This window comes from Epinephelus moara, chromosome 7, assembly GCF_006386435.1.
Source record: "Epinephelus moara isolate mb chromosome 7, YSFRI_EMoa_1.0, whole genome shotgun sequence".
NCBI classification, from domain to species: domain Eukaryota; kingdom Metazoa; phylum Chordata; class Actinopteri; order Perciformes; family Serranidae; genus Epinephelus; species Epinephelus moara.
In genome coordinates, this window is record NC_065512.1 from 6,762,111 (window position 1) to 6,789,463 (window position 27,353).

At 40.9% G+C, this 27,353-nt stretch overlaps 2 protein-coding genes across 3 annotated transcripts in view; both read right to left on the reverse strand.

Moving 5' to 3' along the window:
• Positions 1-421: 421 nt before the first annotated feature.
• LOC126393262 (kinesin heavy chain-like) lies at positions 422-23,511 on the reverse strand. The gene is made up of 26 exons (XM_050049262.1): positions 23,218-23,511; positions 17,008-17,095; positions 16,625-16,698; positions 16,349-16,453; positions 15,057-15,105; positions 14,921-14,976; positions 14,720-14,807; positions 14,355-14,479; positions 14,097-14,201; positions 13,787-13,935; positions 12,135-12,283; positions 11,827-11,993; positions 11,549-11,617; positions 11,243-11,449; positions 9,851-9,997; positions 9,461-9,649; positions 9,028-9,145; positions 8,736-8,812; positions 8,466-8,575; positions 8,067-8,168; positions 7,858-7,918; positions 7,694-7,765; positions 7,402-7,506; positions 6,883-7,099; positions 6,574-6,744; positions 422-5,085 (listed from the first exon to the last, which is right to left on the reverse strand). The coding sequence occupies exons 1-25, from the start codon at positions 23,350-23,352 to the stop codon at positions 6,581-6,583; spliced, it is 2,928 nt and encodes a 975-aa protein (XP_049905219.1). The 5' UTR covers positions 23,353-23,511; the 3' UTR covers positions 422-5,085; positions 6,574-6,580.
• Positions 23,512-25,283: 1,772 nt separating this feature from the next.
• Positions 25,284-27,353, reverse strand: part of epc2 (enhancer of polycomb homolog 2 (Drosophila)) — a 15,418-nt gene continuing 13,348 nt past the window's right edge. For both annotated transcript variants that reach the window (XM_050049261.1, XM_050049260.1), the window contains exon 14: positions 25,284-26,122. In XM_050049261.1, coding sequence (XP_049905218.1) covers positions 26,053-26,122 — 70 coding nt within the window. In that variant the 3' untranslated portion in view covers positions 25,284-26,052. The remainder of the gene's footprint in view (positions 26,123-27,353) is intronic.

The window sequence follows — 27,353 nt, forward strand, 5'->3', positions numbered from 1 at the left end:
TCTGACTCTTCTAGCGTAACACACACACTTCATACACACATACTCACTTACAGTACCAAGCGGGGCAGCCCTCCCCCTCTCTGCTCCAACACTGACTGACAGCTGACTCCACGCATAGTACTGGCGATCTGAACCGGTCAGTGGCGAAAAAAAGCACTTTTAATGCGCAAACTTATACGGGAGAGTTGAATCATACGCACACATACACATGGGGAAATAGGGCCCAGGTTGAAAAATACCGACGTTATCCTTTAACAAACAATGTACTGCGATAAAACAGTTCTTATATTTTACAAATTAGTGCCCCATGAAAGACTTCTTTAACATACAGTTACACAGCTATCAGATGATGTTGCAGCTTTAAAATGTGTAATAATAATAATAATAATAATAATAACAGTATATTTGTGGTGGTTGGGTCAGAATAAAACTCCAACAAACATTATGTCAATGTTTTTAGTTCTCTTCAGTTTCTTTACACAGACTGGTGAAGTGAGCAGGTTCATGTCATCTCACAACTGTTCACAACCATTATGTTAGAATTCTGCATGAAACACAACAACGTCACCACAGTTCAATATTACACAAAGTCCACAGGCAGACAAACACTGTGGTTCAACAAAGACCTGATCGTAAAGACTCTGTGCTTCTCAGAAATGCTTTCAGATGAATCCAGTTACAACAGCTCACAATGACACAGCAGCAGATCAACACTGATTTACACTGTAGAAATATTACACAGATAGAAATACTCTGAGCCGACAAATACTGTCTCAACAAAGTGAAAAAAAATCCAGAAAATCAATCTGTAAAAACTGCTCTGTAACAACTACTAGTTATTAAAAAAACCAACATCAGTGTGATAAAACATTCAGTCCTGGAAAATACAAAAATCATGAAATGTTAAGAACAATAAAAAACACTTTACATAATTATAAAGCTTTAAAATCATGACCTCATAAAACATAAAAATAATTAAGTAGCTCTAAAGTTGAAATGATTTTGCTAACTTTAACTACTGATTTATTTGTATTTCTTTTTGTATTTATTGTAATTCACCTACTGATCCATTTAGATACATAATAAATAATAAATATATAAAATAAATCAAATATAAATAAATATGACATAAAATAAAGATATGATTTTTGAGTTGTTATAGGACAATATTAGGGCTGCTGTGGTGGAAAAGTTAAAGCTATGAGAAGATAAAAGTATTATGATAATGTTATCATACATTAGTAAATCGTCAGAATATAACTTTTGGTAAAAATTTAACTTCTTTCTCTACGTTCTGTCATCTTACACAGATTTGTATTTGCTAATAGTAGAAATACTGTTTTACATTATCATTAGGGCTGTCAGTGCTAACATGTTAATCACGCTGCGACTGAGGTTCGAACATAACGCTGTTTTTTTTATTGCGTTAACTGCATGCTGCTATTTTGACCCTTTGACGCACCCCAACTTGTAGTCAAGCCGCAGCAGCAGCTTCTTGCTTCCTGCTGCAGTGATGCAAAATTAGACACCACTGAGCTTTTGAACGTCTCCTTTCACTTTAAAAAACTCTCAGACAGCTCAGTCAAGTCAAAAGTAACATTCACCCTGTGTCAACCGGTATTAATATATCAATGAAGTACTCTGAGTTTGAGCTCCCACCTACGAGCTGAGCACACAGGTGCAGCTAATCAGACTGATGTCAGCGGAGAGCTGCATCACCATGTGAGCTAATCACCACAGACCTGTGGATGAAACTAAATCAACTAAGTTCACTACAGGGCTGCTTAATGGATGGCAACTGGCTGCAGACCTGCATTTTAAGTCCTGTGTGTGATTTATCCTTGATTCATGTGAGTAGAGGAAAACTCAGCTAGCCACTAGGCTAATTTGTACAATGTAAATGCCATAGGCTTGTGCTAATAATGTTAGCATGTTATATTTGGAGAATTATTTGTCTATGAACCTTGTGAGTTGTAGTTGAGCTAAATTTTGTATCGTTACCTCATACCTAAAATATTACTGTTGTTCATGGCTTCATATGAGTAGAAGACAACTCTGCTAGCCACTAGGCTAATATATACAATGTGAAATGCCATAGGCTTGTGCTAATAACGTTAGCATGTTCTAAACGGAAAACGGGTCTAGTATAAGACAGTTGTTTGTGAGTCTTGTGAGTTATACTGAAGCTGATTTGTCTTCTTGTGTTTGATATTGTCTCTATCAAGTTTACTGTTTAACGTGTGTTTTTGGTGTGCTTTGAATTCGTCAAACTTTACAGCACTTCACAGAAACTCCACTGCTGACCAGCATTAGTGTTTTGGAGGTGTGAATGCAGAGCGACACACACACACCACCGCACAAGTGTATTATGTATTAAGGGGACGTCCTTAGGTCGACATGTTTTGACCTATTTGACATGTTTTGTCTTACCGTTGCAAGGAACAATACACTCATACATGACACGTATGAATTAGAGATAGCAACAAATGCTGTCACATTAACCAGGGATCATTGGACGTCAGTGATTATATCATAGTAACTGCACTTTCTCAAACAACAAACAAACAATCTCACAGAAGAAGCGCACTGAAGAGGTTCATGGTTTCAGACCACACTGTTGAAACAGTGCAGCACTGATTTGAAAGAAATTAATCTAAAACTCAAGATGATTAAGCAAATTTCTCTACATTCATTTGACTCCCATCAAGACACTCTGGTAAGAAATGCTTCACCTTGTTAATATGGACTTTGAAACTGTTTTGAAATGCAAATAATGAAATATTAAACATGTGATTAACTACTGAAATTCAGTAGTTAAATGCAATGAAAATTGTTTGACAGCCCTAATTATTATGAGTTCTTCAAGATATGTTTTATGTGATCGCTCCTCACTGTCCATGTATTTATTGTTTTTTGGTGTTTCCTGATGAACTGTGAACATTTTCTTATCTTTTATCAGTGTTAAAGACATTAAAGACATATCACTAAAAAACAATGTAAACATTCATTAAACACAAACGGAGTTCCAACATGACGTAAACTGTGTTTCATACATTAATTATTTTGTACAGCTGTTACTGATACACAAGTAATGTGGAGAAAATATTGAACTATTGAATTATTATTAACAGTCGCCTTAAAGACAAAATTAGGATACTACATCTAGACTATCAATTTCTAACTGAAATGAGACACAGTCCATTTTAGCACAAAATTTAAAAAAGAAAAAAAAATTGAACTAATTTCAGCACATTCAGAGTCAAAGTGTTGATTGTTCCATAATTTTGGCATAAAAGCTTAAATGCTGACTCAGTATCTCCTAATTTCTCCACAGTACTTTGACTTTTATCACTCCAAACGTTTCTTTAAAGCAGCTGTGCGGAACTTTTTACCATTCATAAAACTGTCCCTAGTTCGTATCACCTCCCCTTGAAGATTTGCATATTTATTTGAATCCAACAGCAACAAAAAAGCCTTTCTCTATATGGCTATTTAGCGTTGCCTCAGTTGGGTCGGACACAGCGGAAGTCAGCAAACCAGAATACGGCACTCAGAGATGGAAGTAAGTCTGCACGCCCGCAGCGGCCCGCAGCCATTAAACCACAGAAGAAGAAGGAGCCGTGTTTACGAGTAGGATTTAAGAAACAGGCTAAATGACATGTAGTAGGGAGTAGTCTCTTGTACAGTAGGTGGTGGTATGCACCTGGAAGTTGTTTGCGATCTGCCAATAAACTGAGAGAAGAAGAAGAGCCGTGTTTACAGAGAGTGTTCTTCGAGTAACTAGTACGCAACGAGCATTACTGAACACATAACAGTTTTACCAGATGTATCTGTAAGGACTTGGTTGTACTTTCGATGTCATGGCGGATAAAGAAGGAGCACCATCTAAAAGAAAAAGAAGAACAGAAGAACAGAAGAAGGCTAAACGGGACAGTGATAGGGCTCGAGCCCAAACGCGTGTAAACCTCGGTCAGGCATTCACCAAGTGGAGAGAGCTGAGAGATTTGAAAGGTTTTAAAACTGATCCCGAGTTGGCCCTTTTCCTAATCGACAGGTATGTCATTTTTGTTTTTATTTAGAGAATATACCTCAACTTGTTAGACGTTGTTTCACTTCAATATATGACGACATGGAAGTTATAAGCAAGCTAAATGTAACGTTAGCTGATGTGAACCGCTTGTCTAGTAACGTTACAACAAACGCCACAAAATGATCTGTGACTGTGACCATGAACACAAATATACAGCAGGCAGTTGTCCTCAGTTTATAAGAAATTCAGAGCTACACCAGAACATTTATGATTTTCCTCTCGCTCTTCAAAACAAATGCATGCGGTAATTGCCGGTTGCAGTCGAGATTTTACGACACCAGGCTGTGGGTGTCATACCGCTTCGACCAAAGGGGGCACTATACTCAACGAAAACGTAAAGTTCCGCACAGCTGCTTTAATTTTTCCGAACATGCTGATTTTCCATAACGACACATGGATCAATGTCTGTCGGCCATAAAGATATTTGTCTACATATTGTCAGTGATGGTGATAGGTTTCAGTGGGTTTCAGTAACATGACATATACTTTTAACGTAATTAGCGCCAAGCTTTCAACACAGTTTTCATAGTGTGATGTTCACAACGTAGCCTTTAGGAAACGTAGTGAGTTCACTGCGTCCTTACAGATTTTAATGCGTCAGGACCTATCAACATCACTGTATTATCATCCAACTCCTGTTAGCTTTAGACAGAAACCTGAAATCTACTTATTTAACTTATTATTAAACTGTCACTTATCTTAATAAACTTCTTATTAAACACATTAAACTCGTCAGTGAACAAAGACAAACAGACTCAAAGCACCAGAGCTGACTGATTTCTGTCGGAAAAACAAAAGGCAGAGTCAGACAGCTGAACAGACTCAGAGGAGGAAAGAAAGCACTTGTTGGCTGTTAAGGTGGAATGGCTGTTACGGTGGACAGTTGTGGAAACAAGAGGTCTGGTTCCAGTAAAGGCAGAAGTGGTGAGAGCAGGACAGTTCAGAAATTCAAAGATCCACAGAAAAGGAAAGTGATCCAGAGGTGTGTGAGCTACCTGTGAAGACAGGAAGTGACAAAGCTTCAATTATACAGACTCAAGGTGTCAACTAGGACAGAACAGCATCAGGAAAACACGCGATATGCGATTACGTTGTTGAATATTGCAACGATCGACCCCAGACAATGACTAGCCTACACACACTGAATAAAAACCAATGAAATGCAGTGACGGTGATGGTTTTGGACCCACAGGTGGTCATTTAAGTGGGTCCCTGATAACATCTGTGTTTTTTGACAAATTAGAGTGTTAACTCTTTGAACTGTGAAGCCATGGAAACAATCCACCAGTGCCTACTCTGGTGTTTTTTGGTATTTAATATCCCTAAAATCTGTACAACCTACAGTATCTCACATAAGTGAGTACACCCCACAGTGAACATGTCCAAATTGTGCATAAAGTGTCAATATTTTGTGTGCCAACCATTATTATCTAGCACTGCCTTAACCCTTTTGGGCATGGAATTCACCAGAGCTCACAGGTTGCTTCAGGAATCCTCTCCCACTCCTCCATGATGACATGATTGAGCAGATGGATGTGAAGACACCTTGCGCTACCCCACCTTCAGCTTGAGGATGCCCTACAGGTGCACAGGTGAGTTTAGGGCTGGATACATACTTGGCCAGTCCATCACCTTCACCTTCAGCTTCCTCAGCAAGGCAGTTGGGGGGGGGGGCAGCTTGTAGCGTAACATAATGATGGTATTGCAAGCGGATGTCATGAGGACATTAAAGACAGAAGTCTGTTGCAAAAAGATGAACGCTCCAGCTCTTATAGTTTTTTATTTTACATCAATTTTAAACAGGATCATAGAAACAACTGCTGTGGTTGTTAATGTGGTTGCTGTGATTGTTAATGTGGTTGCCGTGGTTGTTGATGTGGTTGCTGTGTTGTTGATGTGGTTGCTGTGGTTGCTGTGGTTGTTGTGGTTGCTGTGATTGTTGATGTGGTTGCTGTGATTGTTGATGTGGTTGTTGTGGGCGTGACTGACCTGTATCTTACATGCTGTAGCTCTGATGGGATTGCTGCTGCTGTGTTGCTCGGAATGTTTATGGGGTTGCTGTGTTGTTGTGGACGCTCTGATGTTGTGGTTGCTGACATGGTTGCTGTGTTATTGTGGATGTGGCTCACTGTAGCCTGCTTGCTGTGGCTCTGATGGGGTTGCAGTTGACGTGGTTGCTGTGTTGTTGTGGATTTAGATATGGTAGTGGATGTTGATGTTGTTGCTGTGCTGTTGTGGATGTTGCTGTGGTTGTGGGTGTTGATGTTGTTGCTGTGTTGTTGTGGATGTTGATGTGGATGTTCTGATGTTGTGGTTGCTGTGTTGTTGTGGTTGTGACTCACCTGTAGCCTGCTTGCTGTGGCTCTGATGGGGTTGTAGCTGACATGGTTGCTGTGGTTGTTGTGTTGTTGTGGATGCTGATGTGGATGTTCTGATGTTGTGGTTACTGACATGGTTGCTGTGTTGTTGTGGTTGTGACTCACCTGTAGCCTACTTGCTGTGGCTCTGATGGGGTTGTAGTTGCTGTGGTTGTTGCTGTCGGGGGTATTGATGACGTGGACTGGACATCGCCCCGCCTCCTCGGATGGTTGGCCTGATGGATGTGGAGGAGGACGGGTGCTGATGGTGCTGATGACCAGCTCTGATTGGCTTGGCTGCATGGAGACAGGTGACAGGTGAATCAGCTGTTAATGTTGGCTTCTTCAAACTCCTCCATCAGGACACAAACTCACACTGAAACCCTCAAAGGTCCTCAGACCTCTCCCTGTACCACCCCGTTTGTTGTCCCTCACCTATCTGAGCAGAGTGTCCTCTCCTGGAGACGTTCTTGGAGCGGACGGCCTCTTTGATGCGGTCCACTTCCTGTTGGTAGCGTTTGCGGTCCCTCACAGCCGCCTCCTTGGCATCTCTCAGGGCGGCTTCCAGAGCTTTCACTCGCTCTGCTGTGGCCCGCAGACGCTTCTCCAGCTTGGGCAGTTCACAGCGAAGGTCAGCATTGTCCCGCACCAGCTGCAGAACACAAAGGGTTAAATGTCTTGAGACTTCAGATGTGACTCGTTCAGTGTTCATCAAACAGCAGGTCCGAGTAAGTCCTGTTTCACACAGTGATTGAATTTAAAGGAGAATCGGACACGTTTATGTACTCATCACGATTCATCTATGAACTGATTTTTCACTCAGCCCTGCGAGTTGTGTAAAAACTGGATAGAATGATGTAAACATGCCACTCTGATGATTGTAAACTCTCCGTGTGAGGTGAGCCTAAAGATGAGCAGGTTAGCAGCAGTATCTCAGGTGGGTGCTTCACTGACCTGTTTGTGAACCTTGCTGAGCTGCTCCAGGTTGTTCTCTAAGAAGATGATCCTCTGTCTCTGAGCCAGACTGCCGCCGGCCTCGTCACAGTCGTTCTCTGAACTCTGTTTAAAGAAGAAACGCTGATGTTCGGGTTCATCACTAAACACACAGTCTGACATGTATCTGACATCTCACAGAAAAACAGCATGATCTCACAAACTGAGACAGACACCTGTGATGAACGATGAGCATCCAAACAGGTACACACATTGTTTTCAATGGAACCTGACTGACTGATGGTTTTCTTACGTTCTTGACTCGAGTACCGAGGTCCTGGATGAAGACTTTACGAAGGTGGTTCAGCGTCTGCAGCTCTTTGGCCTGTTGGATGAAACACAAGAACTCACTCACTGATCTCAGATGTGTCACTGCAGCAGATATAAAGATATGATGAATGTAAAACAGTGACGTACCACCGTCTCCTCCAGACCCTTCAGATCCTCTTTGGCTTGTTCTCTCTTTTCATTCAGGAACCTGAATCACACAAACCGATGAGTGTTTGTTCCTCCGACATTTCTGTTTTATCAATGCACCAACTTCTACACCTCAGCCTACAGATATTTCAACTTCTTATATTTTCTGATATTTTGAGTCTACGGTGAGCACAAAGGGACAAACTTACATCAGCTTCTGGAGTCTCTGGTCTTTGTTCTGATCCTCAGCCTTCAGTTTGTCAAAGTCCGACTGCAACTTCCTGTTCTCCAGCTGCAGAGCCTGGTTCACACTGAAATAAAACAACATTTAATCACACTACATCACTGCCGACACGTTCATACAGCTGCAGCCTCAAAATGATTAACGTGACCTGACAAAAAAAGGCTAAAACATCAGAGTAAAACTAGAACTACTCAGAAAACTAGACTAAATGATCAATGTGACTAAAATAAGTATTTTTCGTGATGACAATTATAACTTTAAAAGTGCACTCAGCTGAGCACTTAAATAACTAACTATTAAAAATAATCAAAACGACACAACGCCCTCCTCAGACACTGATGAGTTCTAATAATGAATAACGTACTCTTTGAGTTGGTCGACGTCTCTCTGCTTCTGCTCGATCTCGTCTCGGAGGCGACTCAGCTGTTTGTGGTGAACCTCTCTGTGGTTCTCCATCTGTTCCTCCAGAGTTCTCTGCAGAACACACAGCAGCAACACTTCAGCTCTCACTGCGTGACTTTCACAGTCGTCGACTGAGTGGCGACAGGGTGTCAAACACTACGAGATCTCTCACCAGGAGGAAACCATGATGAGGAGCTTCAAACTGAATTCAGATGAGGAGGAAGATTTTTACCTTCATCTCGACAGCGTCCTTCAGTCTGCTCATGTGTTCCTTCTCTTTGTCCATCACCGTCAGCTCCTGCATCTGACCTGAACACACACAAACACACACACACATATTTTTATTGCATTTAAATATTTTCCCTGAATATCAATTTTTATTAATTTTATAGTTTTAAAGACTCAAAGTTGTTTTTGTAGTTTTTATAACAGATTTTTTTTCTTCTCTACTCAGACACACTGCTGACAGCCAATCATAGAGCAGTGTTTGCTGTAACCATGTGTTTGCTGTAACGCTGTCTGACCTTGAGCGTGGAGTTTGGCGATCTCCTCCATCAGAGAGTCCTGACTCTCCTCCAGCTTCCTCTTCTTCTGCTCAACCCTCTGAAGGTCGTCGGACAGAGACACAATCTTCGCCTGGAGCTGCAACACACACACACACACACACACACACACACACACACAATCACTTCTATGTAAAATCAGACATTCAGCTCCCCCACAGAGCCCAATCATAACTACAGGACTTTATATGATTTATTCATCAATTAGTTTTTGTTTTACAGTTTTTTAATGTCCTTTGATACTGAACTGCGTTGTTGGTCTGTTTTATGTTCACTACGTCTGATTTCATGTGAAGCACGAAAGCATGAAAGGTGCTACATAAATAAAGTTTATTATTATTATTATTTTATCCATTGAATAAGGCGAACTTCTGGACTGTGAGTTGAACTTTACCTGAGAGACAAGCAGCTGGCAGGTGTTGAGCTCCTTCTCATTGGCCTCCATCTTGCACATGTTCTCCGTCAGGTTGAGCTCCAGCTGTTTGCTGCGGTTCACCAGAGATTTGACCTCAGACTTCATCTTGCTGATGTAGAGACGAGTGGTGGTGAACTCCTCCTCCATCACGCCGCTCGTCTCCGTCATCTGAAGAGACAGAAAGATTCTGGCAGGTTATTTAAGGCTGTATGTGTGTGATGCGTTTTATTGACTAATCGATTAACTGAGGAAACTATCAGCAGATTGATCAGTGAGTTTTTCTTTAACTTTTTCCAAAGACAAATGAAATGTCAGGTCAACACAACAGAGGCAGACATGTGAAATTAGTGCAGTGTGCAAATGTCTTACAGCTCTGAGGTCGGTGGTTCCGAGGACGCTGCCGATGTCACTGAGGTCTCTGAGCAGCAGACTGAGGATCTCTGCTGACCTCTTCTTATAGTGAGAACTGACCTCCTGCAGGGTGGACAGCTCCCTCTGAATCGTCTCCAGACTCACCTGGTAACATGGGACAGGAAGAAGAGCTGATCTCCACAAACGTACACAGCTCAGACTTAGAACAAGCATCCCGACATCCTATTATCCTACCATCCGAATTTCCTCACATCCTACTATTCTACCATCCTAACATCCTACTATTCTAACATCCTAACATCCTACTATTCTAACTTCCTATCATCCTAACATCCTGCCATCCTATTGTCCTTACATCCTACTATTCTAACCTTCTAACATCCTAACATCCTACTATTCTGACCTCCTACCATCCTAACATCCTACCATCCTAATGTCCTAACATCCTACTGTCCTATTATCCAACTTTCCTAACACCTTACTATTCTAACTTCCTACCATCCTAAAATCCTACCATCCTTCTGTCCTAACATCCTATTGTCCTACCATCCAACTTTCCTAACATCCTACCATCCTTACATCCTACTGTTCTAACTTCCGACCACCCTACCATCCTAAAATCCTACCATCCAACTTTCCTAACATCCTACCATCCTTACATCCTACTATTCTAACATCCTCCCATCCTAACATACTACTCTCCTTACATTTTAGCATCCAACTATCTCATTATCTCACTGTCCTACCATCCAACTTTTTTAATATCCTGCCAACCTAACATCCTATTATCCTACCAGGTTAACATCCTACCGTCCTACCATCCTACCATTTTAATATCCTACCATCCTGACACTACTATCCTTACATTCTAGCATCTAACTATCTCATCATCTTATTGTCCCAGCATCCAACTGTCCTAAAATCCTACTGTCATAACATCCTAAAATCCTATTGTACTACCGTCCTAACATCCTATTATCCTACCATGCTAACATCCTTCTGTCCAAATGTCCTACGATACAACTGTCTTAAGATCCAACTTTTCTTACATCTTATTGTCATACCATCCTAACCTTCTATTGTCCTACCATCCTACTGTCCTAACATCCTACCGTCCTAACCCCTTATTGTCCTACCATCCTAGCGTCTTACAGTTCTACCATCCTACTGTCCTACCATACTAACATTCTATTGTCCTACGATACTGTCCTGACATCCTACATTCCTAACATTCTACTGTCCCTACTTCACATCGTCCTACCATTCTAACATCCTACAGTCCTATCATCCTAACATCCTCACACTCTACCGTCTCTACATCTTATTGTCCTAACATCCCAACATCCTATTGTCCCACCATCCTGAGCCTTGTTGTTTATATGGACTCACAGTTTTGTGTGCTAGCTCTTCGTTCAGCTGTTGGTTGCAGCGGTTCTTGGTCTCCACCTCTTGGCTCTTGTGGTCATAGTTGACAGCGAGCTCCTCCAGCGCCTGCAGCACCTCCTTCACCTCTTCTTTGGCCAAGTCACTGTCCCTCTGCAGCCGTGACAGCTCCCCCTGCACACGCTCATAGTCCTGACGGCTCGACACCAACAGCTGGATGAAGGGTTACAAAGAGGTGGAGGGACCATGATTGCAGTGATTGATATTAGATACATACCACTATGACGGTTTGTACGGCGAGAACAGACTCACCTCGTCCTGATCCATCAGCTGCTGTTTGAATTTTTCAGCCGTCTGACTGTGATGGTTGATCTCCTCATCCTGAAAGATGAATTTAATGTTTATTCAAGGATCCCCAGTAGAAGCACATCAAAGTGCCTATAGTCTTCCTGGGGTTTGAAATAATGTACTGACATAAAAGTGCAGACAAATTACGATATAAAAACATCAGATACCTCGTCAGAAGATTGTCAGTGTTTCACAGGCTCAAACAATATAAAAGGGTCACAGCTGGCACAGGTGAGACTCACCTTGTCATCCAGCTGATGGTACAGGTCTGTGATCAGCGTCTCGTACTGCGTCTTCTCTTCGTCTAACAGGGGGGCGGGGGGTGGGGCCAGGCTGTCAATCATTGCTGTCGTCTCACTGCTGGTTTTCTTGTTTCTGCTCAGCTGCTCCTCCACAGGTACAGACTCACCTGGGAGAGTTAAGAAAGGTTGTATGTGTAAACAGGGTGTGCATTCAGCACAGAGGACTAAAACAGTTGAACCCAACACATGTAAGCTCACACAGTTTGCAGATGTCTGTGTTAAGTGAATGTTAAATTTCTTCTGTTTACCTTTCCTCCAGCGTTTCAGCTCGTTCTCCAGTTTCTGTATCGTGATGTTCAGACTCCTGTTCTTCTCTTTTTCCTTCTCGTACTTCTTCTTCCACTCCTCAGCAGTCAGCTCCTGGTTCACCGACACTGTGTTCTTTATGGTTTTAGCTCTAAAAACACAGAAACAGCACAGGAAGTGGTGGTTAACAAACACTCAGAGAGCCAGGTGCTGTCTGCAACAGAAGAGATAATGGATGGACCAATACATTCTGAGGTGTTGAGAGAGATGAAGGGTGATAAGAGACTGTGTAATAAAGCACCGACAGAAAAATTACAAGCCAACGGCAAGAAGTAAAAATCTGTACTTCAGTCCAACCAGAGAGATCCTTAAGTTCAACATGCAACAACTGAACAAAATAAACTTCTTTAATTGCGGTTTTAAAAAAAGAGGAAAGGGAAAAAGGAAAGGAGCACCCTGCAAAAGTTTAGGCACCTCAAGACATTTGAGCTCTACGACAACTTTTATCAGGGTCTCACACCTTAACTGGCTTGTTAGGACTCTGGCTTTTTCACAATCATCGTTAGGAAAGGCCAGGTGATGCAAATTTCAACTGACTCCTGAAACCTTGTCCCAACAATCAGCAGCCATGGTTACCTCTAAAGAGCTGCCTAGCACTCAGTTGGTAATTTTTCATAAGAAATGGCAGTTAACAGGAACTGTGGAGGTCAAGTTGAGGTCTTGAAGACCAAGAAAACTTTCTGAAACAGCCGCTCGTAGAATTGTTAGACAGGCGAATCAAAAACCCCGTTTGACTGCAAAAGACCTGCAGGAAGATTTATCAGACTCTGAAGCAGTGGTGCACTGTTCTACTGTGCAGTGACACCTGTACAAATATGACCTTCATTGAAGAGTCATGAGAAGAAAACCTTTCCTGTGTCCTCACCACAAAATTCAGCGTCAGAAGTTTGCAAAGGAACATCGAAACAAGCCTGATGCTTTCTGGAAACAAGTCCTGTGGACTGATGAAGTTGAAACAGAACTTAGTGGACACAATGGGTGGATGGATCATGCTTTGGCTGGTGTTGCAGCCAGTGGGACGGGAAACATTTCACAGGTAGAGGGAAGAATGGATTCAGTTGAATTCCAGCAAATTCTTAAAGCAAACATCACAGCAAATGTAAAAAAGCTAAAGACGAAGAGAGGATGGCTTCTACAACCAGACAATGATCCTAAACACACTTCCAAATCCACAATGGACTACTTCAAGAGAAACAAGCTGTAGGTTTTGCCGAGGCCCTCACAGTCCCCCGACCTAAACATCATTAAAAATCTGTGGATAGAGCTCAAAGAGCAGAGCATGAAGACGACCCAAGAACCTCACAGAGCTAGAAGCCTTTTGCAGGAAGAATGGGTGAAAATCCTCCAAACAAGAACTGAAAGACTCTGAGCTGGATACCAAATGTGTTTAGAAGCTGTGATACTTTCTTTAATGTCTTTATCTTTCACTTTTTGCCTTTAGGACATCAGAACATCTTCCACTTACCTAACTACTCACTGTACACATAATTTTGACCAGGGGTGCCCAAACACAAGTTATAATAAACTGATCTATCTGGTCCTGGACTGACATCAGCTTCACAACCAGACTGTAATATGTGTTCCTTCACAGCACCTCTGTCCAAACATGAGGGTGGACTTGGTTTCAGCCTCGTTGTAAACAGAAGGAGAGCAGCAGATGATGATGGTGGTCCGACAGTTTCCTCCCAGAGAGTCCTGAAGGATCCGAGTCATCTTACTGTCTCTGTACGGGACATGCGTTTTCTATAAAGACATACACAAACTCAGAATGACATCACTGACGGCTGATGTTCCACAAATGGACTTTAGGAAATGTGCTTTTGTGAAGTTTATAGAATATTCTGAACATTTCAGGTTTACATTTCACAATGCTACGTTAGCTAACGTGATTTTAGAAGACTCACCGTTCCTTCACTCAGAGCAGAGATGACGTTCCCCAGAGCAGAAAGAGACTTGTTGATGTTCTTGGCTTCGTCCAACACGGAGCCTTCTGCTCCAGTTTTACTCACCTGAACATCATCATCATCATCATTATCACCATCATCACCATCACCATGAATGATGAATCTATGTTATTGCTATGTTAATGATATGTTAATGAGTTACAATGTGACTCATGATTAAATGAGTTAAATACAGTGAGTGTGGTGGAGCAGTATGACCTTCTCGCTGCCTGCCAGGTCGACCAGGTAAAGTTTCCCAGACAGTTTGAGCTCCGTCTCCACGTTCTCCTGCTTGATGTTGATCAGAAAGATACTGTGACTGCGAGAGCTGTGCTCGTTCATGTCTGCAGGACGAACAAACAGGAAATACATCTTAATACTTACAGAGGAAATAAAAAGAGGAACCAGATTATCAGTGTAGCGCCCCCCAGAGGCTGCGGTGTTACTGCCAAATATGAATCAGCAATATATCACAAAATATTTTATTGCAATAACCAGCATATTGCAACATATTTTAATTAAATTAAGTTGACAGTAGTAGTGTTATACTAGTAGTAGTATAAGTGGTACAGTTAGACACTCACTGGTGACGGCAACGTGTCTGTTTGCTTTTCCCTCGTCGATGACGTCCATCACTTCATCAGGACTGGAAACAAAACGCTCCGTGCAGCCCTGACAGGAAACAGACATCAGTGAAGTGCTGCTATGGTAATACTGATCCTATAGTACTGATCCTATAGTACTGATGCCACTTTATTCTACTTTAAATATTAAACATTACATACCTTGACAAAAGGAACCCTGTTTTTGTCCTCGTGAACGGCCAGGTTTGTCTTCGACACTGGAACATGAATCAAACGATCATCATCACTGTTTGTGTTTAAAACTGTGAATATTAAATATGCTCAGTTTCATCCTCACCGTCCAGTAGGTCTCGGATTTTGTCCAGATAGATTTCAAAATAAGAGACCTGCAGAGAAAACCAGACACAAGATACAGTGATAAATGCTCTCACCACAAAACATAATATTTCTGCTTCAGTGGGAAGGAGTGCATTATATTCATGTATTCACAGACTGAGGACGACTCAGGCTTCAGCATTCACTCCACAACCTCCTAATACACATTTAAATTACATTATTAAATCTAATTATTCTGTTTCAGTGTCAGAGATGATTTACATACAATATACTGATAAAATTGAAACACATTTTTACTGCAAACTTTATTTTTATCAGCTAAATTTTATATTGATGTAAGTGAATATGACTCAGAGTTGTTGTTATTCATATAAATATAAATATAACATGTACCTGCTTACTGTATGTTAGAGGCTGTGAATAAAGAGCAGCTGGTGAGCAGCGAGCATATGGAGAGCATGTTGGTCAGTGAACGCCTCGCTGGTCTCTGCAGGACGTCTGATCACAGATCAGATTTAAAAACACACTGTGGTTCTTACCAACGACGACACAACACAGAAGAATCTGACAGAGCTACGATACATTTAATAAAAGGAAACTATGGAGTCCCTGCGGTCCAAAAAGGACTTGTATTCAATATACAGTGTGAGTTCATGTCTTAGAGCTGATATAAAAACAGAAACACACTGAGGACCTAAAATCAATTTATGTTTTTATTCATAATGTCACAGTTTTAATGTGATGTGTTTGTTTCACTGTCATGTTATTTATTATATTCTTATTGCTGTAGCACAAACCATTATGTGATTTTCTGGGGACAAAATGAAGGATTAATGGAATTATAAATATTTATCAAATATAAAACTACCATCACCGCCTGGCGGTTGTGCATCTGTGTTAAATCGGACGTATTACGTCTCTCCATGTTGTAAATTCTTGGAGCACAGCCACTAAACCATGTAAATGATGCAAATGTAATGTAAATTATGACTGTTTTCAGCCCTCACATTTATCAACACCCAGTCAATCCTTCGCTGTGATTGGCAAGGTGAGAACATTTCATGAATCATGTGCAAAGCCCATCGTAAGAAGATTTCTACGCTCAGATCTGCTGGTTTGTAAGATAGATTGATAAATGAGGGTTACTGTCTCCGCTCACATCTGTTGGCGGCATGAAGGCATAAAAAAATAAATAAAAACAATACAGTGTTTAATAAATGATCTTTGTTTGATGCAGACGGCTCCTGACTGATGCGACTGTTTATGTCATCAGTGTAAAGACGACATCATCACCTTGATGTGAAACTCCAGGTTTTCATCCATGGAGTAGATGTGGTCAAAGATGTCTCTGGCGATACGAGGGATGATCCCCATCACGTGAGGGTCGTGCAGATTCCCCTGAAAATTTAAAGCAGTGCAACATAAAAACATAAAACACAGACATGATTTCAGACACAGATACGTGAGAGCCCTAAAGAATAAACTAAGAGTAACATAAAAATAATCAACAGAGTTAAAGCAGCTGATTAACACTGAAAAGTATTAAGTGTTGTGGTGAATCAGACCGACCTCCATGGTGTGAGTCTTTCCTGATGACGTCTGACCGTAAGCAAAGATGGTCCCATTGTATCCTCCCAACACATCTGAAACACAACACACACACATTATACACACAACAGAGGAGGAGCCAGAGCCTTCAGCTGTCAGGCTCCTCTTCTGTGGAAACATCCTCCTGTTTTAGTCCTGGACGCAGACACTGTCTCCACATGTAAGAGTTGACTTAAGACTTTCCTCTTTGATAAAGCTTATAGTCAGGGCTGGCTCAGGCTGGACGTGAACCAGCCCCTAGTTAGGCTGATATAGGCCTGCTTATTATTTATCAGTTTATGTATACTTATCTGTACTTTTTTCTGCCTGTGTGTGTTTGTGTATATATGATGGTGTGAACTGACCTTTGACGATCTGTCTTGCACAGGTGTCGTACACCTGAACCTGTTCAGTGTTCGGAGGGAGGACTCTGTCAAACACATACGGCTTCCCCTAAAACACAGGAAACACAGCATCAACACAAAAGTCTGTTATATGCCTTTAACAAACAGTTTCCTCCTCCTTTCTTTAACGCTTTGAAACCTGCAGTAACATCACATTTCTTGTGCTGCTTTCGGGCGCCTTTCGGTAGTATTAAAACCTTTCAACATTCAGCGATTTCTTTCAAAAACATGATTTAGAAAATTTTTTTTTTTTTCAAAAACTAGAGAAAAAAGTAAAAGCTAGAGAAAAATTATATTTTTAATTTTTATTATTATTACATTTTAGAATTATGTTACAGAATTCTTAGAATTTTTAAGCACTCTTTTCAGGTCATTTTTCATGTTTGTTTTTAACTTTTGCTTTCTTTCTTTTATTTTTCATTTATTTTCTACAAATTTTCTTGGTCTTAATTTTCTCTTTTTACTAATTTCTTGCTAATTTTTGGGGTCATTATTTCTTTTGTTGCTCAATTAAAAGAAATCTAGCCAATTAGCTCAGGTTTCAGGGTTAAGTAGCTTCAAACACTTCAGACATTAGGCTAGTTTGTTACAGCATGACGACCAAAAATACTGATAAAATCAAATGAATGACTTTGAATTAAAGTGCAGGTACACTCTATTAGAAATATAAAATAAAAACAGCAAAACATCTTGTGAAAGTTTGAGAGGGGAGACTTCAAATACAACTCAAGGAGAAGTCTGAATATTTCATTATTTATGAGTCTTGAGGATTTTAATAAGCCAGAGCGAACCAGAGGAGGAAGTCTTAAACTTGTGATGTCAGGTATAAAGTTTGGAGCTGCTCCACAGGCAATAAACAGGAGACTAATTTCGTTTGATCTTTGTTCTACTGCAGAGTTCTCAGTTGTGAAACAGAAAATGTTTCCATATACTCAGAACGTTCCCCTGTCTGCTTTCATCTACAACATCTATCACCATTCATTGTCTGTGGAGCATGAACATATTTACAGACACATTGAACATATTCACAGACATGTTAAACATGTGTAGCTGCTGAACAAACTTGAAAGCACAGGAAGTGTCAGAGTGAGTCTGAACTCCAGATTAAAGTGATGTTTTCACTAACGGATGAGACAAGTCTGCAGCTTCCTGTTTCCAATCTGCTGACATTTAACTGATCTGAGGACAGTTTCATCCAGAGACTCTCTGAATATTAAAATGTCAGTGTTTTTATTTATTTCATTATGGCTCTGTGAATGTTCCCAGAGTCTACAGCAGCATCTTTGAGAGTCTTTTTCTTTAAGTTATTCACTTCATTCTCACTAAATGTCACATCTGAGAAGCTGGAACGAGACAAAGTTTGAAAACAAGATTCATGAATGTTTAAAATCCTCAGAGAACAAAAACACAAACAACACAGCTGATTATTATTGATTCTGTTTACATTATCAGCTGATTAATGGATCCGTGCAGCTGTTCCCAAACTTTCTTCTGATCAGTCAATCATGTAATTTTACTGTTAAGGAGGTTTAGATAAACGGGGGTTTGCTTCTCCTCACTCACGCGCACGTCATATTCAATCGTTATGCAGATGATACTCAGATCTATGTCTACATAAATCTTGATGTATCTGTGCGGTAAAAAGCATATCACATGTCAAAGACTTGTCATTGGCCCCGAAAACCTGCAGCCACACATGAAGCTATTTGTTTATTTCATCAATAACAACATTAAGACTGTGGGGAAAAACAAACAAACAAAAACAAGCTGTATTGATCTACCTCCTTTAATTCAGCCTCTCTTTTTAAAATCACATCAGCAGCTGGTTCAGTCCATGTATGTATTTTAATTCTCACTTTAAAAAACTCTGACTGGGCTGACTGTTAGCATCACACAGCTGACATTAACATTTATTAACATGTTTAACTACAGAATAGACCCATTTCAGTGTCAGTGTCGTTTGTTGGGACGTTTAACAGCAGAGTGTTGGATGTAAGCGCTGCTGCTGTGTTAGCTCGTGCTAACCTGGCAGACTCTCCAGGAGGACAGCAGCTCCACTGACAGCAGCAACAGACGCTTCGTTGATCTGGCAAGAAGTCAGGTTGGTCTGAGATCAGACAGCCGGCACAAAAAGGGGTATATTCAGGTATAGTTTGACTGGAGATGTAAAGCAAATCAACTCCGACTGTCAGGAAAGAGCTCAACATCAGGTGGGAGAGTCCTGTGAGACAGAGTCTGGGCTTGTGTCTCACAATAGGGCTGGGCGATATAACTATGTACACTATATGGATTTAGACTACACTATTAATATCGATATAGGGTCAAGTTACATGATCTTCCGAAAAGCTGGTGCAGTCTCACTCACAAGTTCTCCATCAACACTCAGAGAGACACAGAGCTGCTCCTCTGTTTAATCTGTCTGTTCATTAGTCTACAGTGTGACATCGGTCTGTATGTTGAACCTGCCATGCTAAATCAGTCTGTGAGATGAATTAAATCAGCACAGTAGCACATGTGCAATCCAGTCGCCGTGTGACAGTGAGACAGCGCCTGGATGCAGGAGACAGATCTGTTTAAACGTTGATGTTTCATACACAAGACGTATATAAAGAGGACAAAGTGTCTCTGTTCCTCCCTCGGCCTCTCTGTCCACGCTCTGTGCATTAATAAGATTTATAGCCTAAATAAATAAAAATATTTAAATTATTTTGCAGCACTAGATTCATTTGAAAGGCCAACAGATGGAAAACAACTTTTTAACTTAGCCCACAAAGATATTGAATTTTTCCAAACCTACTTGATACCTTTATACTCATGTTATAATTTACTGTCCTGTGCTGCAAACCTTTAAACCTCTGTAGCTCCACTGCTGTGTGCTATTTATTTTATACCATTTTTCTTTTACGTGTCGTGCAGCTGTAAATTTTCAAACAGGGAAAAAACCCTGTCTTTGCATTTTATTTTGACCACAGTCTGTTTGTATAAAAGTGCTTGTGGCTGAGAACATGTTGCCCATTTCATAGAAAATACTGAGCCATGAATTTTTGTCGTTCTCGTCCAGCCCTTGTTCACAAGCTGTTTTATTCATTGCAGATCTTTACAATATCAAAAATCAGTGTGAAAGCTCAGATGTTGTTGTCGTTTCCTGTAGTGAAGGGGATTTAAAAACAGAAACACGCAGAGAGGAAGGGAGAACATTGGCCGACGGTAGGCTCATAGCTACAGTTTAGATCCTGTGAGTCAGACGAGCTGCATGCTGACTCACTGGGATACTTACTGGAACTGAGCCATCATTAATCTTTTTATTTACATCTGAGCTTTTCTTAGCATGGCGAGGAACAAAATGTCTGCCGTGAAAAAGGTCTAATAAAATAATCATGATAATAATATCTACTAAGATAATTAATCAGCTGCAGGTTTATTTTCTGTGGACTGATGGTTTTATTAAGTTAAACTGTAATAAACTGTCTGGGCGGAAACGAGGAAGAAACCTCCTCATCACCCTTAGTCTGTGCTTCAATAAGATGCCTGTCGTCATGGTAACTGCATCCCACTGGGAGACGACAGAACGAATCAGAGGAAGGAAAGATGATTATACATACACACACACACACACACACACACACACACACACACACAGCGGACTGTTATTCTGGTTTCAGTCATTTCGAAACGTTTTCATTAAAGCTGTTTTTTTAAACCTGAAGAAACAAACTGATTTTCAACATGTTACTAAAAACAGCTTCAATAATCTGATTAATTTAACATAATCATTAATCAATCCTGTGTGTTAACTGGTCTTTTTAATTTAACTAAATAAAACATCTGTTCAATAAAGGTCAGTAAAATCTTTACGTGTGCATCTCCTCTTTAACATGAAGGTTAGTGTGGACCTATCAGAGGGCCTCGTCTGTGCCCAGGGTTGATGCTCTGCTGTCGGTCACGTGACCCCCGACGGCCTTCAGCCTCCACTGTCATAGAGACAGATCATTTCCCATGAGACTTTGCAGCAGCTCCATCCCCCGTTCTGTCAATAAAACCTTCAGACTGATGACAGTAAGTCAAAGAAACCTGGCGCAGCTACGTTCTGCTGTTTCTGCTTTAATCACCATCGAACTGAACTCTGACGCTGCATCAAACACTGCGGGATATTTAAGGCGGTATTACTGTAACAACAACATACAGCTCAGGTTGTGTCCAGACTTTTAAATTTAAAGATGAGTTTGTTAAAGAAACAAGAAGTAGACTAAACATCGTCTGTTCATGTTGAGTTAACGACGTCTCATTCAAGAGACGAAGCAGAGACAGACTGAACTCTCCTCGTTATATTTATGTTATAAATGGGCCTCATTATATTTTAATACGTCTCCATGCAGTCTATCGCTCTGTCCTAACTGGGGACGGCTTCAGGACGAATCATTGTCAACTGTATGGGATGGCAGTCCTTGGCAGAGAGAAGAGAACAACACTACTTACTATTTATTTATTTATTATAACCTTGCGTCTTAAACCTACAGAACAAATTCACACTGTAAAAGCTCCCAAGACTTTTGGTTCTAGAAAATCATCATGTTAATATTGAGACCAGGAAACTTTGCACCACACAAGTAAAACACTCTGCAGTAGGGGTGTTCCATATCATCTTGTTCCGGATAAGACCAGTATCATTTTTAATATAATATTAAAATTTTAATAATAATATTTCCAAAGAGAGGAGCAGCTTCAGTAGTGTGGAATAAACAGTAGCGTCCTGAATGTTTTATGAACAGCCCCGGACTTCTCAGACCCCTTTAGTGACTTACCGCTCAGAGGGAACTCATTCAGCGGCTCCTCTGGCAGCAGCACAGCGTCTCTCTCGACAAAAATCTCCACATATGTGAATGTGTGATAGTTGTGGTAGCATAACAGCCTGTCACAGGTTACAGCGTGATGATTTGAGGAGAAATGGCAGAGCATAAAGGTCCAGGTGGCAAAAAAATGTTGCATTGATTTATATATATAGATCCCAGGGGACATTTTTTGTATTTGGGAGCTGTTTAAATGTGTAATTTGTGGTAGATTTTATTTAGCTGAACTATTAATATTGTATAATCTCACTCTGAGTTACTGCTGTTGTTCACAAACTGAAGAAATAACAGATCATTTTTCTTTAGTTGTAACTGAGTACTTGAAGCAAACTGTAAAATTAGATCACTTATTTTGTTCCAATTCTATTTTCTTACTTTAATGATATATTTTTTTTAACTATAAGAATATCAGTGAAAAAATACCCTGAAATATTGTGATATTATTTTAGGACCATATTGCCCACCCATAGTACTTTTTCCATTGTTATATATCTTGTTGATATAAACTGGAGCTTCCGTGTATCTCTGTTGTTTTATATGTACTGTAATAAGGCTGTCTGTGTAAAAGAGAGCTTGCTGATATTTATTCATCTAAATCCACCTCATTATATTTAGTTATAAACCTGCAACATGCTGACTGCAGGAGCGTCCACCAGAGCTGTTGACTGTCAACTGAACGGTCACTTCACACCATGAGACCTCTACAAAGCTGTTTCTGTGAATTTGACAGTACATCCAACCGACCTCACAACCACAGACCACATGTAACCACACCAACTCAGTTGAATGTTTATCATCTGCACCTGACAGCAGTTTGTATTTGCTGTAACTTGTGCAGTTGTGAGGCTGGTTGGATGTACTGCCAAATTCAAAGAGAAGACATCAGAGATGTCTGATGGTCAGTTGTCAGTCTGTGCTGTAATGATGCTGCTGAATCAGCCACACCTGTCAGGTGGATGGACAAACAGACACATATAGACACATATATGCTGCTGTTAGGATCAATAATCTGATATCTAATTAATGAACAAATATGGACACTTAATGACATGATGAAACTTTACATTTACATGCGAGCAAATGTTCTGTATCAGAGATAAAGATGTTTGTTTCCTGTCTGTGCTGATTTCAGATGATATTTGATTCATTTTCATTGTGAATCATCAGAACTGATGATGACTATTGTGTTTCCATTGTTCGTGCAGACAGACACACAGACACAGACAGACATAAGGAGGGTGTGCCGGTAAAACACACCGCGTGTTTACTGGTCCCACAGGTCTAAAACCATCACACACACCGGGACAGTCGGTAACAGACTCACCGCCACCACCACCGTGTCCTCTCCGTTAAATTTCGGGATGTATTTGTCTCCACGGCTCCGCTCCGCGTCGTTGAGCGGCCTGAAGCGACACATCACCTTCACCCCGCACACCCCGCACTCCGCCGCGTCCTCCATCACCGACACCGTCTCACCGACACTGTCCGGTACCCGCGACACAAACACCCGACCGGGACGAACGTTACAGCTGACCGAGCACCGACAGAGCTGCAGACCTCCGGTGGTTTACTCCCGTGAAATGAGGATACACTCCCACCTCACACAGGTCCACCCTGAAGCACCGAGCCGCACGGCACTCTGGGACATAGAGTCCTCCTGTGTCTATACATACTAATTGATTAGGCCTTCACCTGCTCCATGCTACAGAAAGATTAATGTTCCTATCGACAGAAGACAACAAAATGTTGCACTCTTTTTTTCTGCAGCAGTATTTATCATAATAGTCATAATATTAATAAGAGGAAGAATATAGAAAAACACATCTCATGTTTTTAATGTTATCTGCATCTATATGTTCAAATAATTACATATTTTATAACAATTATAATGATTAATTCCATATATATGCATATACACTGACCGGCCACTTTATTAGGTACACCCTGCTAGTACCATGTCATAGATTCAACAAGGTGCTGGAAACATTCCTCAGAGATGTTGGTCCATATTGACATGATGACATCACACAGTTGCTCCATGATGAGAATCTCCCGTTCCAGCACATCCCAAAGGTGCTCTATTGGACTGAGATCTGGTGACTGTGGAGGCCATTGGAGTACAGTGAACTCATTGTCATGTTTGAGATGATGTGAGCTTTGTGACATGGTGCGTTATCCTGCTGGAAGTAGCCATCAGAAGATGGGTACACTGTGGTCATAAAGGGATGGACACGCTCAGCAACAATACTCAGGTAGGCTGTGGTGTTTAAACCATGCTCAGTTGGTACTAAGAAAATCTCCCCCACACCATTACACCACCAGCAGCAGCCTGAAGCGTTGATACAAGGCAGGATGGATCCATGCTTCCATCTGAATGTGGTTTTTCCAATCTTCTATTGTCCAGTTTTGGTGAGAAAACCCGTGTGAATTGTAGCCTCAGTTTCCTGTTGTTAGCTGACAGGAGTGGCACCTGGTGTGGTCTTCTGCTGCTGTAGCCCATCTGCTTCAAGGTTGGACAAGGTGTTGTTGCTTCAGAGATGGTCTTCTGCACACCTTGGTTGGAACCAGTGCTTATTTGACTTCCTGTTGCCTTTCTATCATCTTGAACCAGTCTGGCCATTCTCCTCTGACCTCTGGCATCAACAAGGCATTTTGGCTCACTGGATATTTTCTCTTTTTGGGACCATCCTCTGTAAACCCTAGAGATGAATCCCAGTAAATACTCAGACCAGCCCGTCTGGCACCAACAACCATGCCACGTTCAAAGTCCCTTAAAACACCTTTCTTCATCATTCTGATGCTCCGTTTGAACATCAGCAGCTCGTCTTCACCATGTCTACATGACTAAATGTGTTGAGTTGGTGCCATGTGATTGGCTTTTTAGATATTGGCATTAATGAGCAGTAAAACAGGTGTACCTAATAAAGTGGCAGGTGAGTGTATATATCAATCTAAGTGAAAGATACATTATTTATACATATATAAATCATTTAAAATATGATACATTTTTATATATTTAAATAATGTAAAATGTTTAAATTATTTAACATCATCAGTGGTGGTAGCCCTCGCCTTCAACTGGACTAAACAAAAAAATTAAAATAAATAAATGAAAAAGTATTATCTACTTCTAACGCAGCACATTTCTGCGTGAAAATGTACTTTTACTGCACTGAAAATTTACACAAATGTATTAATTATTAATATAAAATAACTGAAGCTGAGATGCAGCAGACAAGTATGGAAATATCTAAGTACAAACTCCTCATCCTCGTATTTAAACACACTGATTGTACAAACAGGATTTTTAGTTAAAAAAAAAGGTTAAAAATCTGAAGCATTTATTGTTTTTATTTACAAACTGAAATAAACCACAATGTTTAAGAGCCATCAGTGTGATGCATTTTTATTTCTCAGCATTTTATATCTGAAACACAAACAGAGCGAACAGAGTGTGTGAACCAGCCGACACACACTTCATGATTCATACTGACGGACAAAATAGAAACAGTGAAACCTGTCAGAGCTTCAGTTCACACACATCTGATCAGCGTCTGTCCGACTTCACCTCCGACAAGTTTAAAAATATAAAAAACTTTTGTGTTCCAGCTGCAGATCCACGTCTGTTTTTACAGGATGCATATCTTTATTTCAATGTGGGTTTAAATGATCAGAAGGCCATGGAGAGATTCTTTAACAAACATTTAAAAAATATGAATTAAATCATGACGTCACAGAAACATCCTTACATCTGTCAAATTAAGTCCATCTTTGGAAAATGATTTTTAACGAAATACAAAATGTAAACATTACAAATAAATAACCAATCAGAGCGAAGATACAGACTCATCACGGTCCAATCAGAGCGAAGATTCAGGATTTGTTGTGAACCAATCAGAGTTGATTCTGCAGTCACATGATGATAATCTGATTCAGAAACTAAACTGATGAAACAAAAACTATTTTACATCAAAATACATTTACAAACTGTACAACAGTAATAATAATAATTATAATAACAATAATAATAATATCATCGTCCACACTAAAATGTTCTGATTCTTCTTCTTCTGGAGGTCACGGCGTGTCACATTCACCGGTCAGACACTGTGGAGGAGGAGGTGACGGGAGGAGGAGCAGGGGATGATGGGATATGATGTTATGTGACCTCCATTGGCAGCGTCGTCTCCGACAATCCATTCAGAAGTCTCTCTGACTCGTGAGAATCTCTGTCAGGAAAATAACCAGAGTTATACATCAGCGATGACATCACTCATGACATCACTTCCTCCAGTTTGCCAGCAGAGATCGTTTAGGTGTTTCAGATCAAAGATAAAAATAAATCAGGATGTTTTACTTAAACTCTGTTGTCAAAGTTTCACTGATCCTGATCCTAATTCTGATCCTGATCCTAATTCTGATCCTAAATCTGATACTGATCCTAACCTTAATCCTGATCCTGGTCCTGAACATAATCCTTATCCACAGTAACATGCTGCTGTCCATGTTGGTTGATAGAACAACAGGTGTACAAGTGTATGTGGGTGATGTTTACATGGACAGGTGTATGTGGGTGGTGTTTACATGGACAGGTGTATGTGGGTGGCGTTTACCCGCACAGGTGTATGTGGGTGGCGTTTACCCGCACAGGTGTATGTAGGTGGTGTTTACCCAGACAGGTGTATGTAGGTGGTGTTTACATGGACAGGTGTATGTAGGTGGTGTTTACATGGACAGGTGTATGTGGGTGATGTTTACATGGACAGGTGTATGTGGGTGATGTTTACATGGACAGGTGTATGTGGGTGGTGTTTACATGGACAGGTGTATGTGGGTGGCGTTTACCCGCACAGGTGTATGTGGGTGGTGTTTACCCGCACAGGTGTATGTGGGTGGCGTTTACCCGCACAGGTGTATGTGGGTGGTGTTTACATGGACAGGTGTATGTGGGTGGCGTTTACCCGCACAGGTGTATGTGGGTGGCGTTTACCCGCACAGGTGTATGTGGGTGGCGATTACCCAGACAGGTATATGTAGGTGGTGTTTACCAGGGGCCTGTATCACGAAGCGAGATCAACCTTTCCTGGGTTACCCAGACCTATCCTGGGTTGACTAACCCTAACAATGGCAATCAGGATAATCGGTATCACGACGCTGGATACCAACTCGGTAACTCAACCCAGGGTTACTTTATCAAGAGCCGTGAACGCGCATGCAGCGGACCAATCACAATCATGAGAGAAGCGCAGCGTCACTGAGCGTCCTCACAGAGCGCCGTATGTGAGGGCAAAAAAAGTATTTCTCGTGAGGATCAGAGATTAATTCTACTAAAATATGAGGAGGAGAAAAGACCAACACCGTGGCAGCTGCAGGAGGAGGAAACATGCGTGGCAACGCATAACGGGATGAATAATGTTTAGTTTTAGTTTAGATTAGTTTATTTGCACATAATGTTAAAAA

What these genes read in the sequence shown, in the direction of transcription:
- LOC126393262 (XM_050049262.1), bottom strand. Translation starts at nt 23,352, where the DNA reads ATGGAGGACGCGGCGGAGTGCGGGGTGTGCGGGGTGAAGGTGATGTGT. An exon ending in ACCTGGAGTTTCACATCAAG is followed by an intron (nt 15,106 to 16,348) that starts GTGATGATGTCG and finishes TTTTCTCTGCAG; the next exon opens with GTCTCTTATTTTGAAATCTA. An exon ending in AAGAGCTAGCACACAAAACT is followed by an intron (nt 9,998 to 11,242) that starts GTGAGTCCATAT and finishes CCATGTTACCAG; the next exon opens with GTGAGTCTGGAGACGATTCA.